Genomic DNA, 19864 nt, shown 5'->3' on the forward strand with positions numbered 1-19864 from the left:
GTCCATGGAAGGGGAGGGAGGTTTGTGTGATGCTCTAAGTTACATTCACCAACTTCTGTAGCTTCTCCTGACCTTAAGCAGAACAGCCCCCCATGCTGGTGGCAGCATACAAGCAAGTATGCTTTCGATTACGCACCTGTAGAATTTGTTGAGAGACCTGATAGTATGTCAAATTTCCTTCATCTTCTAACAAAGAAGAGTGATGATCTGTTTACTTGACCATTGCATCAATGTCCTTGGTCCAAGTCAGGTCATTGGAAGTGTTTTCTCCCAAGAACTTGAAGGTATCTACACTATTCATTTCAGTACACTGATGTTGACAGGGTTGTGGCCTCTATCCTCTCTCCTGAAACAATGATCATTTCCTTCATTGTATTGACAGTATGGGGGAAGAGTGCAGTCACTAGACCTTCAATCTGCTTTCTGTATTCCCGCATCATTTGATAACTGCCCTACAACTGTGGTGTCATCTTCATAGTTGAATCTACCTGTGACAGTCAATGATACATCATCAGGATAAAAAAATACTGTTGTCATGGTGAAGAAGAATTATGTTAGGTTCTCTTTGAAGATGGTTTAAAATGTTTTGTGTTTGGTTTTCACCAGAGCCATCTGACTTCATTATGAACTTTTTATCATTTGCAATGGGAATACTTTTCCCTTGCATGGGAAATTGATAACTACCACTTAATAACTAAACAACCTTACAGTTTAAAACATTGTGCCAATTAAACTTATAATCCTTTTTCGATCTTTCACAGTTTCTTGTGCTGAAATCTTGATTCTTTTTGATATCTATTATTTAGCGAGAATATTTTCTGAGGTGGAATAACAGAGGGGAACAGAATTGTGCTTTTAATTTGATTTTTAGAGGGGTACTCCCATTGTATTTGCGTCCTTTAATATACCATCATGAAGAGTGAATGATTTAAACATCATCCTTCTTCGGTGTCATATTTAAAATATGTCATAAGAAAACATGCCATGATGTACTGCAGTACTCCAGTGCTATTTTTAAAATGCATCATGTTTTTAAGTTAAATGTAATTTCCTGAATCAGATATTATCTCTTCACAGCTCCCATAGAACCATTACTGTGCAAGTTTGCAGATGGTGGTCAAAAAAAGCGGCAAAATCAAAACAAATATGTGCAGAATGGCCGAGCCTGGCATCGAGAGGGAGAGGTGAGACTTGTAAGTCATTCCATAAACTTAAACTGTGGGTATAATATTGACACCATATAGATCGACAACGAGATAAACAACAGACTCCCCAAGGCAAATAGCGCCTTTGGAAGACTACACAAAAGAGTCTGGAAGAACAACCACCTGAAGAAACACACAAAGATCAGCGTGTACAGAGCCGTTGTCATACCCACGCTCCTGTTCGGCTCCGAATCATGGGTCCTCTACCGACATCACCTACGGCTTCTAGAACGCTTCCACCAGCACTGTCTCCGCTGCATCCTCAACATTCATTGGAGCGAATTCATCCCTAACATCGAAGTACTCGAGATGGCAGAGGCCGACAGCATCAAATCCACGCTGTTGAAGATCCAACTGCGCTGGGTAGGTCACGTCTCCAGAATGGAGGACCATCGCCTTCCCAAGATCGTGTTCTATGGCGAGCTCTCCACTGGCCATCGTGTCAGAGGTGCACCAAAGAAGAGGTACAAGGACTGCCTAAAGAAATCTCTTGGTGCCTGCCCCATTGACCACCGCCAGTGGGCTGATATCGCCTCAAACCATGCATCTTGGCGCCTCACAGTTCGGCGGGCAGCAACCTCCTTTGAAGAAGACCACAGAGCCCACCTCACTGACAAAAGACAAAGGGGGAAAAACCCAACACCCAACCCCAACCCACCAATTTTCCCTTGCAACCGCTGCAACCGTGTCTGTCTGTCCCGCATCGGATTTGACAGCCACAAACGAGCCTGCAGCTGACTTGGACATTTATCCCCTCCATAAATCTTCGTCCGCGAAGCCAAGCCAAAGAAGATAGTAAAAATGTAAAGTTTGCTATATATGTTTGTTCATATAGTTCAAAGACGATATTAGTCCAAAAATTGAAATCACAATTTTGGAAGCATGTCTTCTCTAGTCGTGCTTTAATCAACTGACATTTATCATAAAATTAGAACATGCTGGATAGTCTTTGAAGATCAGATAGAAACTGTGGAAAGAGAAATGGTCGACATTTTAAGCTCAGGATCCGTCATTGGAACAGAGAAAGAAAGATCTAAGTTTGCCAAGAAGCAGGGTAGGTAGAGCAGGGTAGAGCTGGAAGAAAGGAAATTTCTCTGATAGGGTGAAATACTGTGGCAATTAAGAAAAACGTGCCACTAATATTATACAGTCTGTTCAGTTTTGTACATTTTGACTATACTCCTCTTCCAGGTGAAATCCAGGTGAAACAACAATTTAGTTTTCCCTTCTTTCAATATGGTGTACGGCAATCAGTGTTCTCAGTGATGCCTCCTACACCGATTGGGTAACTTTTCAGGGTATTTGCAGAATGTCCAGTTGTCTGCTGCTCTTATTCACCATCTAGTTCCTACGCTGAATTTTGTTGATGGCCTCCTGCACTGTTACAACGAGATCCAAAGCACATTTAAGGAACAACACGCATGTTGCAGCCGAACAGGAGTGTGGGTATGACAACGGCTCTGTATACGCTAATCTTTGTGAGGTTTTTCAGTTGGTTGTTTTTCCAGACTCTGTGTAGTCTTCCAAAGGCGCTATTTGTCTTGGCGAGTCTGTTGTCTAACTCGTTGTCGATCCTTGCATCTGATGAAATGGTGCAGCCGAGATAGGTAAACTGGTTGACCGTTTTGAGTTTTGTGTGTCCGATGGAGATGTGGGGGAGGCTGGTAGTCATGGTGGGGAGCTGGCTGATGGAGGACGTCAGTTTTCTTCAGGCTGACTTCCAGGCCAAACATTTTGGCAGAGTCCGCAAAACAGGACGTAACATTTCTATTTCTCACATATCAGTTGCATTGAAGCACTAGAAATTTTGTTAGTTACATTATTAAAGACAATATTTAAAATGCTGCTTAAATTTTTTCAGGCAGGCATGACTCTAGCATATGATCCTGGTGCCATGCAAAATGGGTAAGTAATAAAATTTCTCTGTGTACAGTAAATGTTCCTTTTGAACAACATGTTCAGTTTGCATTTTGTTGTGTGTGAAATATGTTTTCCATATGTCCCATGATTTTTTTTGTCCCATATGTTGTCAGGCATAGCTAATATTTGCAGTTTGCTTTCTCTTTCTAGATTTTATTCAGCACCATATAGTATTGCAGCAAATCGAATGATTGCACAAACATCTCTTGCACCATATATTGCATCTCCTGTTTCAACATATCAGGTTGGTTTTCAAATTTTCATAATTTTTTTGTTATTTTAGAAGAACTATGTTTATGAATTTGCAAGAGGGCTGCAGAGAGTAAAATGTATAGATAGCCAGAATAAACAGATGAGAGGGAGAGATAAAGCAGATGATAGATGGAACCAGGCGAGGAGGGAAATAAGGAGGGAGAGTGGGATGGACAGAGCTGTGGTTGGTAACAAGTAGAGACTCATAGGGAAGGAGAAAATGGGGCAGATGAAACAATGCTGCAGGGAGTGAAGAGGTAGAAACAGAAGATGGAAGCTGGTGACACAAAAAATGCAGATGCTGGAGTCTGATAAGTAAGGGATGTGATAAGTGGATCCAAATAATGGAGGGGTGATGGGCAGATGGAGCTAGGTGAGGGAGAGGAATAAAACTTGAGTGGCAGGTGTGCGTGGAGAGCAAACAGGAGAAGGAAGCGCAGGGAGAGCAGGCAATCTGAACTTGTAAAAAATTAAATGTTCATGCATTTGCTGTAGACCAGGAGTTTTCAACCTTTTTCTTTCCACTCACATACCACCTTAAGTAATCCCTCTGCCAAAGATGCTCTATGATTGGTAAGGGATTACTTAAGGTAGTATGTGAGCGGAAAGTAAAAGGTTGAAAACTACTGTTTTAATCTATCTAATTGGCTCATAACTCCAAAGGAAATGGTCAATGACAATTTTTATCAAATAAAGTATTTCAGTAACAATTGGGTCTACAGCAGTGATAGTCAATCTGTTTTCCCCACTCACATACCACCTTGAGGAACCCTTACTAATCACAGAGCACCTATGGCATAGGAATTACTTAAAGTGATATGTGAGTAGAAAGGAAAAGTTTGAAAACCAATGCTGTAGACCATCCCAGCAATGGAGAAGCCAGATGGCTGACAGATTGGTGTGGGAACAGAAAAAGGAGTAGAAATGGCATGCAACTGGGAGGCCTGAGTGGCTGTTGTCACCAGACGATAGATATTCCACAAAATTGTTGTCCAATTTTATCTTGACTTCACTAGACAGGAGGCTACACTGAGAGCACTAGATGCAGTAGGTGAAGTTGGAGAGGGAACTGGAAGGACTTATTGGTCCCTGGATGGTGTTGACAGAGTTACTGTTGAATCTCACTCAATTACAGTGCAAGATGCCTTAGGATGGGGATGGGAAGACCAAAACCAGTGAATCACACAGAGAGAGTGATCACTGCAGATATCAGAATGGGGAGAAGATGTGACTGGTGGAGGGATCCCATTGCAGCTGGAGGAGATGATGAAAGACATGGGGCTGGATGTAAAGGTTGTTAAAGGTGAAAAGTATGGATGGAAGGAGGTGGCATGTGAGCAGAAGTATGAGAGATGAGGGAAATATGAGTGAGGGTTTCATCAACCACAGGAGAGAGGAAGCCACATTTTGTGAAGAAGCAAGACATTTCAGATGTCCTGGAGCAGAAAGCCTCATCTTGTGAGCAGATACAGCAAGATGGAGAAACTGAGAGAAAGGTAGGGCTCCTTTTAAGAGACATGATGGGAGAGGATGTAGTCTAAGTAGTTGTGGGAGTCAATGGGTTTGTAGGAAATATCAGCAGATAGTTCATCTACTGAGATAGAGACAGAGATCCAGAAAAAGGTGTCAGAAATTGTCCAAGTGAATTTGACGGTAAGATACAAGTTTGTAGCAGAGCTGATAAAATTGACAAGTTTCATACAAGTGCAAGAGGAGTGATAAAACATTTGTCAGAGTAGCAGAGAAAGAGTTGGGGATGGTGCCAATGTAGGTTTGGAACAAGAGCTGACCTGCATAGTCAATAAAAAGATAGGCATAGGAAGAGCTCATGTGAATCCCCATGGCTACACTTTTGATCTGTAGAAAGTGAGAGGATTTAAATAAATTGTTTAGGTTAAGAGCCAGTTCTGCCATACAGATGAGGGTGTTAGTAGAGGGGAACTGATTGAATGTTTGTTGCAGAAAGAAGCAGAAGGCCCCAAGTCCTTCCTGAGGCAGATGGAGATGCATAAAGACTAGATTCTATTGTGAAGATGACACTATGGAATCAGTTAAGGGAGGAGTGTGGGGGCCAGATTGGAAGTTTTCAAAATGATGAAGGGCATACAAAGTGTCCTGGATGCAGCGGTGAAAGAAATAGGCAAGAGTTGAGAGTTGATATTTGAGAAAATGTTCAATTGGGCAAGACTGACGATTAATATCCATTTGTAGCATGGCAGTAAGGGAAACACACTTGGCCCTCAAGCCCTAATGTGCCATTCATGTTTTCAGCCATATGCTTTGAATTTGTGATTTCTCATGCCCCATTAATGATGGATTCTTGTGCCACTGGATATTGTCTTATTGCAAAATTTTGATCTCTCCATATTACATTGCAGGTGCAGAATACATCATGGATGCCTCACCAACCTTATCTAATGCAACATGCTGTAAGTTTGTTCTCCAAGTTTTGTCTTGAACTTACAGAGAAAAATATTCAAATTAGATTAACATAATCATGTTTTCATTGTTTTTGTGCATTAATTTTGTGCACAAAAAATTCTAAACAATTGCAGGAATGTTACAGTTCTACTTTGTTAGTCTGCCTTGTTTATGAAGGGGTGAGGTTTATTTACATCAGGTTTATCTGAATAAAATTCATGACCCTTGTTAATAGTCTCACTCTTCCTGTGAATAGGTGGCACCATATTTTGATGTCTATAACTAAAATGGAAGAGAAACACATGGCTTCACTTTCCATTTCAATGATGGGTTTTAATCCCATTAAAGTCAAGGGGCTAGGCTAGTTTTAACCAAAGGTAGCATAAAGCTGAAATGTCACATATAAAATGTATTTATCTCCTTGGAACAGCCAGATTGGAATCACCCATTCAGTCTAGAGATAGAGTTTGAGGTAATATACTCTGGTGTCTGGCCTTAATCATATTCTGTACTTGCATAATATAGTGGGGTCGCACAAATAGCCAAAATGAGCTTTCACATATACTGCACCTGTCTGGCATCTCCCTTCACAACCATTGGCTTGCTATCAATGCAATCTGCTTACGTTTGGAACTCTTAATTAAGATACAGGAACCATCTGCAATTTAATCATTTAGTTCATTGTCAAAAACATTTTGCAGTGGATGCTAATTAATTTTATTGGTGCATGTTGTCTTTGACTCTTTATCAACATGTCCTATGGATTTTTCAGAGGAAGGAACCAAAATGGTTTTTTTTCATTTTCATGATATTATACATGGTATAATAGTAGAACTCTCTATATAAAAAAAAGGTTTTAATCAATTCTATAAATTTATAATCCTAATCCAGCACTTACATCAACATGTTTCATAGAAATATTAATCGTCAAATATTTCTGTTCATTTCTTTTTAAACAAAGATTTCTTCTGTACAGCTGCATTTTTATTTTAAGCACTGCATTTTACACAGAATCTCATCCCTACTCTCTGCCTAGAGAATTTACATTTTAAATTTAGACAAAAAGCGTGGTATTACAGCCCACAAGCACATACCACCAAAATGCCCAATTATCCGACAACCCTCACACGTTTTGAAAGATGGGAGGAAATTGGAGTGCCTGGAGTAATCCCACACAGACACAGGGAGAACATCCTTGCAAACTGGCCAAATTTGAACCTGGGTCGCTGGTGCTGTAATAGAGTTTTGCTTACCATTATGCAAATTGTGCCACCTTGTATGTTGTTTAGTTATTAGCAAACAGCAATTTATGATTTAATGATTGAAGAGACGGTTATTTGTGAAGCAGGAGGAAAGTAGTTGGTTTCAGGACACTGCCACAAGGAGCTGATACTTGGGAATGAAGGGATTGGCCTCAAATAGCCAACACCAAATCCTTTTGTGATTGATATGACTTCAAACCATCCAGTGTTTTCAACTTTGACTTTTACATTCTGTCAGTGTGCTCCACAAACTTTGATGATGGAGCTGTATGTAGTGCTTGGTGAACCTATTAGTTATTTTCTTGTTCACCATTATTCACTACTGGATGAGGTAGGATTGCATAGCAGAGGCGAAATTTTGAGAGCACAGAAATTGTATGTTCCCTTCGGGTTTAAAGGCAAGGTTAGCAGGCATAGGGAACCTTGGTTTTCAAGGGATATTGTGAAGAAGAGAGGTATATAACAGGTATAGAGAACATGGTGCAAATGAGGTATTTGAGGAGTGTAAACAATGTAATAAAAACCTCAAGAAATAAATCAGGAAGGTTAAAAGGAAACATGAGATTGCTTTGACAGACAATATGAAGAAAAATCCGAAGGTTTCTACATGTATATTAAGAGCAAAAGGATAGTAAGGGACAAAATTGGTCCCTTTAAAGATCAGAGTGGTTGATTTTGGATAGAGCCAAAAGAGATGGGGGAGATCTTAAATGTCTTTTTCATCAGTGTTCACTCAGGAAATGGGCGCAGAGTCATCAGAAGGAAAACAAGCAGTGAGGTCATGGAACCAATACAATTTAAAGAACTTGCTGCCTCAAAGAGTTTAAGAGACAAGATATTCCCTCAGACCTTGAGGGGGGCTAATGTAGAATTATTTAAAATGTCTGGTGTGGTGCCGGAGGATTGGAAGGTAGCTCACAATCCATTGATCCAAAAAGGGTCCAAAAGTAACCCTGGAAATTATTGGCTGGTGAGCCTGACATCAGTAATAGGTAAATTATTGGAAGGTGTTCTAAGAGATCCAATATACAATAATTTGGATTGCCAAAAACTGATTAGGGATAGTCAACATGGCTTTGTGCGTAACTTTAATTCTATAATGTATTTCATATTCTAAAGTGAAGGCCAAAGCCAGGCTTACACAGGTCGAGGGAAAGATGGGAGTTGGGCTTGGACACAAAAATCCATGAACAGTGTTGGTCAGATTGTGTCTGGACAGCATGACAGCAGTTATTAATGCCAGTTACGGGTTGATGCAATACAAGTACCAAATACAGTTTGTGAAGGTCATCTTGGCAGTAGCCATGAAATGTATAGTGGTCATGTGGAAGTCCGACCCACAATTAAATATTACCCGATGGGATATGGAAATGCAGAGTTGCATTCCCCAGAGAAAACCACATACAATTTAAGGAGGAAATATGACACATTCGTTAGAGTCTGGCAACCTTATCTGACATATATTGGTATGCAGATATGACTATCCCACTTCGGAATAAGGGTACTGAAACAATCTGTCCCAACCGGGAAACGATTCGGTTCAATTAAGTGGGATGCGGCGCAGACGTTGTGGTCTTTTAGTTTTTTTCTTTTTATTCCTTATCTTTGGTTACCCAGTCACCTTGGTGTTTTTCCTAGGCGTTTTCCAAGGTTTCTGTAGCGGTCATTGACCCCACTGGTATTTGTGATTTTCATATCTGTATAATTTATATTACTTTATTCTTAGTTATATAAGAATATGGGGGGTGGGAAAGGTGTGGGGGGGTAATAAAAATGGACTTTGTATGTCATATTTGTGTCGAAAGAAATTGTACTGTGTGTTTGAATTTATACGAATCTTTGAAAATCAAAAATAAAATATTCAAAAAGCAACATGGCTTTGTGTGTGGTAGGTCATGTTTAACCAATCTTATATAGTTTTTTGAGGAGGTTACCAGAGGAAAGTTAACGAAAGAAAGGCTGTAGATATTGTCTACATGGACTTTAGTAAGGCCTTTGTTAAGGTCCCACATGGGAAGGTAGTCAGGAAGGTTCAGACCAGGTTCATGGTGAAGTAGTGAACTGGATTCAACAATGGCTGGACAGGCGAAACCAGAAAGTAATGATGGGTGATTGCTTCTCAGACTGATGGTTTGTGACTAGTGGTGTGCCTCAGAGATTGTTGCTGGAACCATTGCTGTTTGTCATCTATATCAGCGATCTGGGTAATAATGTGGTAAATTGGATCAGCAAGTTTGCAGATGACACTAAGATTGGAGGCATTGTGGAGAGCGAAGAAGGTTTTCAAAGCTTGTTGCTTCTGGGATCATAACTTTATTTTAAGCAAGAAGATGATTTTGTCAGCACACCTTCAAAATTATTTTGACAGTTCTTCTGTTAAGAGAAAAATTACCAAGAAAAAGCTGGATATGCAGTCACAAATTAGTTCTTGTTGAGATTACACTTATTTTCCTAGTTGCAGTCAACTCATTGTAATGAGTGCATGAGATTAGTTCAATTTAAATTGAGTGGTACATTACATCTTGAGGCAATAAACAGAGAAAATATATTTTCAAGCATGCAAAACTAAGTGGTATGTTTACTTTTAATGTTTTCATTTCCAAACAATTAGAAAATGATACTAGAGTTATTGAATCTGCTGATTATTAATCCTGAACACAGCTGATGTTTGAATTGATGTATTCATTTTCAGGTGGTAGCCACATTTTAGTATAGAACAGATAAAATGCCTTAACAAGAAGGTTAAAATTGTTATTCAGTCCTCCTGTACAAATGGCCTTTGTTGGAATGCAAATGTCAAGACATTGAAGATGAATTGGAGGGAAAAAAACAATCACTAGATTATGTGCATAAAATCACCGAAATTATCATGAAATAATTGACAGTCACAAATTAGTTCCTGCCAAGGTTACACCTATTTTCCTGCTCACAGTCAATGTCCTCAGCAAAAGAGGTTAAATTCTTTTGAAAATAGATTTCAGGAATGTAGCCTCGGGATGTCACTATTTTATGAAATTGTGTTGAAACAGTTTGTCAATTTTTTCTTTTAATCTGGAATGGTATATTTAAGGATGTTAAAATCCTTTGTCAGCATTAGTACGATGGTTCAGAAATAGATTCTGTGAACCGATATTATTCCACTGTTGTTTTGCGCTGAGATTTTAAAATAAATTCTCAAGTTGAACCTTTAGACTGATTAACTCTACTAGTGAACAGAAGAACCTATGAGCATTTGTTTGGTCAATTCTATCACACTTTTAATATTTATTTAAATTATTAAGATAATTATCCTTATTCCCTCAATAATTTTTTTTTTCTCTCTCTCTCAGGGAGCAGTTATGTCCCCATCCATGGATCATCCACTGCCAATGCCACCAACATCGATGATGAACCCACTGACACAACAAATGAGTCACCTCTCAATCAGTAGTTCAGGAGCGGTGCGTGATGTTCTAGCCAATGTCCTTCACCGTTATCGACTTATGTCAAAGAAGTTAATCTCATAAACTAGACATAGTTTTGGATTAAAGGAAGAAGTTTGTAATATTGCAAAAATTAGTAAAAAACCAAAGCAAAGAATGGCAAAGAACTTAACAGAAAAAGCAAAACTAGATTCTGCTATTGGGACCATGGAGTGCTTTGAAAATCAAGATATGGCGGGTAGATGAACACAGATGGAAATAATGTTGTTAAATGTATTCCTGTCAGTTGAGATTGTGGATAACAGAGTGGATGAAGACAATTATTGCTAGAATACCAAGTTCAAAAAACCTTTTGAGAAGTTACAAGGAAAGAATTATTCCACAGATTGAGGAGTCATGGGATTGATAACAACTTATTTTAAATTGAAAATTGATCAGTTGAGTGAAATAAGTAGACATGTGAGATGCAGCAATGATATGCTCAAACTACCATTTTTTTCTGTCTGCATCAGCTATTTGGTTCGGAGTAATTCAGTGTACTGAGCCATATTTGCTGACAGTATAAATCCTGATGGAAAAGTAAGCTACTATAGCCATCTGCTACAAAGAAACACGCATATTCACAGTGTGGGAGGTTAAGCTCTGACTTTATTGAGGCTGTAAATCTTCCCTTTATACAGTTGGAGTTCCCGCCGTTTGGTTGATTGGCTGACATCAGCTGCATAAATAACAAAAACGGGATTCCCGCCCACAGGAACATTCTTGCCCTTCTTCCCCAGCCTGGTGTTGCTCTGTTAGCTGGGCAGCCTGGCCAGCGCCATATTAGGGCTGCAGGTCTTGTACTGCCCCAGCTTCCAACCGTGCCAGTTCGCTATGCTAGGCGTCGCGTTAGTGAGTTATGCCGCTGTTTATTACTGGGCGTTGTGCTGGCCCGATCTCCGTGATTGCGGACCGCCACATGACCCCCCCCCCCACCCAGAACCAGTGCTACAGTTCATAGTTTCTGTGGATGCAGTCCCCAATGTCTTTGGTGGTCTGCTTTTGCATCAAGGTGCTGGGGTCTCCACGGGTTGTGTTGGGTCCATGTGTGCCACCTTGAGCCTGTCTGCGGTGAAAACCTCTGGTTTGCCACCAATGTCCAGTTCAAAGGTGGCCCCATTGTTCCGGACAACTCAGAAGGGGGCTTCATAGGGCTTATGTAGTGGGGGACAGTGTGGCCCTCTGTGCACGAACACGTACTCACAGTCTTTGATATCTTTGGAGATGTTGAACTTGGCTTGCCCGCGTCTGGAGGGTGGGGTCAGAGCCAGATTACCAACCTTTTTATGCAGCCTGTCTAGGAAGGTGGTTGTATCCTCCTGTTGACCTCTGGCCGGTGGGACGAAATCCCCAGGGATCATGAGTGGAACTCCATAGATGGAGCTTTTGATGCTGTACAAATGCCCAGCAGTGCCCATGGCAGTTCGTCCACCCCCCAGTTGGGGCCCTTGAGTCTGGTCATGAGGGCTGCCTTGAAGTGCCTGTGGAAACACTCCACCATCTTGTTGGACTGCGGGTAGTATGCTGTTGTTTGGTGTAGCTGAGCACCCCACAGGTTGGTAACATCAGTCCACAAGCTGGAGGTGAATTGTGCGCCTCAGTTGGAGGTTATGTGGCGTGGTAGTCCAAACATTGCTACCCAGGACGAGAGGAGTGCCTTGACGCAGGACCTGGTCAATGTGTCGGCCAGGGGGACTGCTTCTGGCCACCAGGTGAAGCGGTCGACCACCATGAACAGGTAGCAGAAACCCTGTGAAACTGGTAAGGGCCCCACTATGTCCACATTCTGTTGGCTAAAAAAGGCCGTCGGAGGATCTTGGTGTGCTGCTATACCTTGGCTGCTTGGCACTTCTTGATCCTCCCGCTGACTTGTTTCCACAATCCATGCCACGCGTACTTGCTAGCCACCAACTGGACCGTTGTCCTGATCGATGGATGTACCAGCCCACAGATGAAGTCGAAAAATCATCGCCTCCATGCCATTGGGACGATAGGTTGAGCCTGTCCAGTGGCCATGTCACACAGGAGGGTAGTGTTACCTGTGCTGACTGAGATGTCCTGAAGCTGCAGCCCTGTGACAGTGGTCCTGTACTGAGGTATCTCGTCGACCTGCTGCTATGCCTCCTCCAGTGCTACGAAGTCCAGTCTGTTGGCCAGAGAGTGGATACTCTGTCTTGACAAGGCATCCGCGTCCATGTTGTCTTTTCCTGGGATATGCCTCACTTCGGTGGTGTGCTCCGAGGCGTAAGAGAAGTGTCTGCTGGCGGGCCGATCAGGGATCGGAGATCTTAGCCATGGTGAACACCAGTGGCTTGTGGTCCGTGAAAGCCCTTGCCTCAAGGAAGTATCAGAAGTGGCGGATGGCTAAGTACAGTGCCAGTAGCTCTCTGTCAAAAGCACTGTACTTTAGTTCCAGGGGCCGCAGATGCTTGCTGAAGAAAGCTAGTGGATGCCAACTTCCTTCTATCTGCTGCTCCAGAACTCCATCAATCGCTGTTCCTGAGGCATCAACAATGAGGACTGTGGGTGCATCTGGCCTGGGGTGGGCCAGGAGTGAAGCGTTAGTCAGGGCTTCCTTCGCTTCCACGAACACTCATGCGGAGTCATTGTCCCATGTCAGGTTCTTCGCCTTGCTGGTCATCAGGGTGAAAAGTGGGCGCATCATTCGAGCAGCTGTGGGGATGAACCTGTGATAAAAGTTAATCATCCCAACAAACTCCTGTAGTCCTTTGGTCATACTGGGCCTCGGGAAGTTGCGGATGACCTCCACCTTGCTGGGTAGTGGCGTGGCCCCGTCTTTGGTATTCCTATGGCCCAGGAAGTCAATTGTGCTTAGTCCGAACTAGCATTTGGCCAGGTTGATAGTAAGGCCGAACTCACGTAGGTGATTGTAGAGGTTTCAGAGGTGTTGTAGATGTTCCTGCCAGGTTCTGCTTGCCACCAGGATGTCATCTAAGTTGACAAAGGTGCCATCTGGATCTTGGCCCATCATGTCTATCAGTCACTGGAAGGTCTGTGCTGTGTTCTTGAGCCCAAATGACATCCTCAGGAACTCGAACAGCCCGAATGAATTGATGATGGCCATCTTGAGGATATCATCAGCGTGCACTATGATTTGGCAGTACCCTCGCATCAGGTCCACTTTGGAGAAGATTGTCGCCCTGGCAGGTTTTCCGCAAAGTCCTGGATATACGGCATGATGTAATGATCTGGAGTGATTACCTCATTGACCAGCGGTAGTCACCGCACAGTATCCAGCCCCCAGATGCTTTAGGCACCATGTGCAGGGGAGAAACCCATGGACTGCCCGACTGCCAAACGATGGCTAACTCCTCGAACTTGCAGAACTCCTCCTTGGCCAGTCAAGGAAGTCGTCTCACCCTTGCAAGGAGCGGTGGACCCTTGGTAAGGATGTGATACCTGACTCCGTGTTGAGCCATCTCCACCATGAATTGAGGGGAAAGGTTTGCTGGGAACTCAGCTAGTACCTTGGAGAACTCATCATCCGAGCTGTGGACGGAGTCCAGCTGCTGTGCTGGGAGCCCGGCGCTCCTTGTTCTTGAGCACTGATGGGGATCTGATTCCTAGCCCATCCAGGTGGAGCAGCTGTGCCCCTCTCTCTTGCCGCGTGAGTCCAGAGGACTCGGTCAATAGATCTTTGAAGGCAGTGTAAGTGCCTTCCAATGGTGGCCTGTGGATGAAGTTGGCTACTCTGTCTGCAGTCTCTGGATCCAGGGCGCTGACCATGTGGTAGTACCATGTGGTTTCAGATGTAATGGCCCAAATCTGGAACTGAGCCTCAGCCTGGTCGAACCACACACCGGGTTGAACTGTCCAGAAGGTTGGGAGCTTGAGGCCAACTCCGCTGATCGCTGCTTTGTTATCCATCGCTGGGTTTAGATTCTGTTCTAACTGTCGGGGTCACCAATTGTAGCTGTCTACTATGAAGAAACACACACACGCATTGTGGGAGGTTAAGCTCTGACTTTATTGAGACTGGAAATGCTCCTTTTATACAGTTGGAGTTCCCGCCATTTGGATGAGCAATTACCGAGATAAGTCACGTAAGTCCAAAGTATACACTGGCGACAAATGTCGCAACAAATCCAACACAACTTTAACATCCCAGATGGCGTGATAACGTGGCATAGTCAGATGTAAGTGAATACTCCCCTCATGAATCTTGAAATCAGGGGATGATTCCCGACAGACTGTTCGGTGTCTCGTAGAGTCAGGAAAGCCACCAAAGCACTCTTGGCCTTATTGATAGCACTATAACTGACTACGTGAAACAAATCAGTGAGGAAATGCAAAACATCTGAAACAGAAACATAATTAACATTTAAACTCTAATTAAAACAAAACAGTTGCCATTCATTAACATAAGTGGCGTTTTGCTTCTGAGTTTACTTTCTCTATGAAGCACAAATAATGTCCACCATTTTTGGCTGCAATTCTTTTATGCCAAACTTTTCACGCCAATCCTGCAACATTAGAGATTGAGATGAGTGAAAGGATGGAGAAGGAGAAATACTGATTGAGCTAACAGTTCCTTACTCCTTCTTAACAGTAAAGGCTGTTGTAGCAGCATCCAATTCAGCATTGGAAACCAAAGCTGGGAAGGCCAATTTGGCACTGCCAGGATTCCAGTGGCCCCATCCTCCTGAATTCTTTAGCTACTAATGAGAAGGAGGGAAAAGCATAGAAATTCAGTTCTGCCCAATCAATCATGAAGGATTCTATGGCTTCTGCCTGGGGGTCTGGCAACCAGAATACATATCTCATACTTGGGCATTTAAACGAGATGTAAACAGATCGATCTCTTGGCAACGAAAAATTCTGTTCTATCAGATTAAAACTCTTTTTCCCCCAACATCCATTCCGTACTATCATTGAACCGTTTAGTTATCAAATCTGCCTGATAGTTCAGACGCCCTGGCAAATACGCGGCTGTAATCCATTTATTTCTTTTGATACACCAACTCCACATCTGTATTGCAAGCCAATTACATGATGGGGACTTCAGTCCTCCCATTTTATTCAGGAATCCTACTGCTGAGGTGTTGTCTAACCTCATCAACAGAATGACTCCAGTGCCAACTAAGCTGACAACATTTTTGAAAGTTAATGCCAGGTGCTGATGCCCGTCTAATCTCTTCAATAGTTCATCTGTCTGTGGTGTACCATCCTTCACCATTAGCATCTGATCGGATTTCCGTATCAAACTTTCTAATCTCTATCATGGCATAAGCGTGAGACATATTTGTCGTCCACCAGGCAAGTTCTGCTCTAGCTTCTTGCAATAAACTCATAGGTCTATCAAAATTACCCCTGGTGACCTTTAAGGCTTGTACTTTATCTCTTTCCAGGAATCTTATATTTTAGTGGACCGCACTGAACGGCTGAGAAAGTAGCCACCAATTTCCCAATTACTTTGCTACTTTCTGTATAGAGAGATGTGATTCTACAATCAAAGCACTGCAAGCCCGTAGAATTTCCACCTTTTTATCTTCTGGCAGGGATATTCTCATAGATTCCGTATTTAAGAGGAACCCGAGGGATTTAATTTCTCTGGTTGGGCTGAGGACTGATTTTTCTGGGTGTATAATAAATCCCAGATCCTGCAGCAGCGCCGTAGTGGCGTTCACTGCTCTCTGTGTTTTGCCCATGGACCTGCCAATCACAATGGTGTCATCCAAGTAACAATTTGGTAAATATTCTGGGTGCAGAACTAAGTCCATTAGGTAGTACCTTATATTGCCACAATTCACCCTTCCAAATAAACTTGAGGTACCTTCTAGAGAGCAGATGTATAGATACTGAATAATAAGCATCTTGTAAATCGACGGATATCATAAAATAGCCCTTACGTAATAATGGCATAACAGAGTGAATCGTGTCCATTTTAAAATGTTGGTATAAGACATACTCCATTTAGGTCAGATAAATAGAAGATCACTCTCATTCCCCCACTTCTCTTGGGTCTCGTGAATATGTTTCAGACAAACTCATGCTCTTCCCGGCAGCAGGGTTCTATTACATTTTTGCATTCTAAAGCCATAATCTCTTTATGTGTAGCTTCCATGAGCTTAGGGCTGCGTATATAATTGTATAAGCTCTTTCTCCTTACTGGAGGGAATTTTTGTGGGTCAAACTCAATTTGATATCCAGACACTGTATGCTATACATTAGCATCAGTAGTAATATTACACCACTGGCTAAAAAAACATAGTTAATTAACCGCCCACAATCTTATCATCATAATTAGAAAATGCACTCAGTCTTCTATAGGTGGTGCTCATTTTTTTCAGTGTGCTTTGCCGGCATGGCTGTGCAATCTGGCTTGAACTCTGCGAAGAGCTTTGAGCGGGAAAATTCTGCTGCCGCTGTCTCCACAGGTGGCATTGCCCTAAACAATCCCTGCGTGGTGGTGCCACCTAAGAGGGATATCCTCTCTTAAAGTCCCCTGCCTACCTGCGATAGCAGTTGCTCTTGCCTGTACTCTCGAGCTTCTAACCACTCCAGCCGCTGCCTTCTGCTGCTCATTCAGGTCCTTTACCTGTTTACTCAGATCATCACCAAAAGGTAAATTAGTGACAGAATTAGTGGGTTTACATAAAGGAGCATACTGAACATTTAGATCAGGCTTTATCAGCTCCTTCCGGAAGGTATTACGTTCATAATTGGCATGGGAGAGCAACCTCAGCACATCTTGTTGAGTCTCTGTTACATCTGATGACAGTGATACCTTTAACCAGGGAGCCCTATAATTTTTGCAGCTTCATGTCTTTGGCTTTCGTGGAGATGTTTAAATTATCCCATGTTGCAGGATTTTATCTTTGGTACATCCAGCAGAGGGCTTGTCAGGGGTATTTTTTAATCAAGTCCGTTAGCACTGTCTCTTCAAAAACATTAGATACTGGATATGATATTGATCCCATAATTTCTTCATCGAGGAGTTGCCCACTGCCCCTCGGTACTGCAAATTTTGCTGCCATTGATTGAATTTTTCTCTCATCCCGACCAATGGGAGTATTGTATTGGGGGTTAGGGGATTCGATTTCCACGTCTGGCCCCTTGGGCTCTCTCTCTCTCTCTCTCTCTCTCTCTCTCTCTCTCTCTCTCCCATTCATATTGGAAATAAGATTCTTCCCCCTGCTCTTTCACAATTGCTGATATCATGCCTTCCAACTTGTCCAATCTTAGCAAGATCTCCTCATTGGTTGTAGGCGCTGCACTCTGGCAGGTTTTTGTGACGGACCCCGACCGAGCAGGTTCCTGTGAATCAGAGACACTTACGTTGCCTTTTCTTAGGCTTTTTGTGCGGCTAGTGATCATCCTCGCCTGTCGAGCGGGCTGATTAACTACGCCCAACGAGCGTGTCGTAGAACAGCCGGGCCTTGTCTTACTAAGTGAAGACACCTCCTCTTCACTGGCACTAGAACTGAGGAGACATACCCTGATTGAGCTCACTTCCTGCGGCAGCATTTCTGTATCACTGCCAGACATGTCGGACCCCAACTTCAGCGAAGCTAGGTCAGTGCAGCCAGACTTGGGCCCCACCCTCAACAAAGGTAGGCCGATATTGCTTAATCCCACTCCCAACAGAGGTAGGTTGGCATGGCTGCTTCTCAGTGGTTTGACAGCTCCCCAGCAGGCCCGCTGGTTCTTTAGCGCTTCGATTGCGCTGTAGGTGCTCTGTGAGGTTGAGGCCTTTTTGCTGCTCTCCTCCCCTACCTCAGGACCCGGGAACCTCCCATCGGCTGCCCTAGATCACCTTTTGCTCACCTCCTTCGAGGGAGAACCTCCCTGGAGTTCACACCTGGCCTCCATATGTTGGTCAGATCGTCTTAAACATAATTTACTGACTTTTTTTGAACTTTTGTCAGCAATCAAAATAGCGCCCGTGTTGTGTGCTGCAAGTCAAACAGATGAATAGGTTGCACATGCGCAGATGGGATCCCATATTAGCCAACCAACGAGCATTAAGAAAATAATAGTGTTTCAATATTAGAAATTTTACATCTTAAATTATATCAACATCCTCACCTTTTTTAAGTGTCAAATAGAATGAAAGCTAGTATCTGACCTGTTGGTATAACTTTTTTTGTATAATTAGATGGCCAAAGTAATATCATGGGTGAGCTGATGGAGATCAATGACTTTTAATATTGATTTTTTTTGTCATTGTTTTTATTTTAAGTACATGCCTACTGCTGCAGCTATGCAAGGAACATATATTCCCCAGTACACACACGTGCCATCAGCAACTGTTCCAATGGAGGTGAGTATACATTGTGCATTCATCAAATGTAAGTGGTTATTGAAACTATTTTATTTACTTTCAACTGTATTAAGTGAAATTTTAGAAATGATGGGAGTAATATGGGAAAGGCATTTCTGATAAATCCATAATTATTTTGATGTAACTTTATACAGTACTGTATAGTCATGTGTCGCTTAATGTCCACGATACATTCTATAAAATAGAATGTTATGTGATTTGGACATTGTACAAACACCATATTATCCGATTATGTCCCCTTCTCCGATCAGAGAACGGGACGTAGCGGACGCAACTGAATAATTGTGTTGCTTCAATTAAATCATTAACTCATACTGATTTCAATTTGCAACCTTAAAATATGCACACCATAAGTACAGAAAAAGGCAATGGATAATCTATTATAACCTGATGGGGCCACAGACGTAAATGCAGTTGGATGTTTCCCGAATGGACATTATGCACCGCATGACTATATTATGATTGATACAACAACTTATTGTTTCTTTAATATTGTGACTTTATTATGACATTGGCAAAAATATTCAAAATACTTCTGGATAATAGACATTTAAAAATTACTGTTTATGTTATACTTTGATTTACCGTATATTTCATCCTATAAGTTGACCAGCATATGTCGACCCCCATGTTTCAGCCTAATTTTAAGAGTTTTATGGTATATCTGGCATATAAGTTGACCCCCATTTTTCAGGCTGTCCGGGCCTCCCAGGATCAACCCAAAATTTTTTTAAACATCCCAATCGCTAGTAACAAAGCTGTAAATTTAGTAAGTAAAAAAAAAACCTTGGCCTACCAGACAGCAACAGCGATGGCCCACAGAGCTGGAGCAGTGACATCGTGCTCCAGGCGGGAGCATAAACCTCAGGCTACCAGGCAGCAGCAGTGATGGAGCTGGAATGCCAACAGCAATCTCAGCTTACCTGGCAGCAGTGGTGACAGTGACCTCAGGGTCCCAAGTAGGAGTGGTTATGGTGACGCCCAGTGGTAGGGAGGTGTTGGGGACAGGCGGCGCCAGCGGTGGGGAGGTGCTTCCAG

At 42.5% G+C, this 19864-nt stretch overlaps 1 protein-coding gene across 10 annotated transcripts in view; it reads left to right on the forward strand.

The window, feature by feature from the left end:
- The window catches only part of rbms1a (RNA binding motif, single stranded interacting protein 1a), a 309299-nt gene that overhangs the window by 283781 nt on the left and 5654 nt on the right, over positions 1-19864 (forward strand). For 8 of the 10 annotated variants that reach the window (XM_069935379.1, XM_069935377.1, XM_069935380.1 and 5 more), the window contains 6 exons: positions 1078-1193; positions 3067-3110; positions 3276-3369; positions 5756-5806; positions 10390-10500; positions 18725-18805. In XM_069935379.1, coding sequence (XP_069791480.1) covers positions 1078-1193; positions 3067-3110; positions 3276-3369; positions 5756-5806; positions 10390-10500; positions 18725-18805 — 497 coding nt within the window. The remainder of the gene's footprint in view (positions 1-1077; positions 1194-3066; positions 3111-3275; positions 3370-5755; positions 5807-10389; positions 10501-18724; positions 18806-19864) is intronic. The other 2 variants (XM_069935378.1, XM_069935382.1) reach the window with 1 other exon arrangement.

The sequence above is a fragment of the Narcine bancroftii genome, chromosome 4 (genome assembly GCF_036971445.1).
Source record: "Narcine bancroftii isolate sNarBan1 chromosome 4, sNarBan1.hap1, whole genome shotgun sequence".
NCBI classification, from domain to species: Eukaryota; Metazoa; Chordata; class Chondrichthyes; order Torpediniformes; family Narcinidae; genus Narcine; species Narcine bancroftii.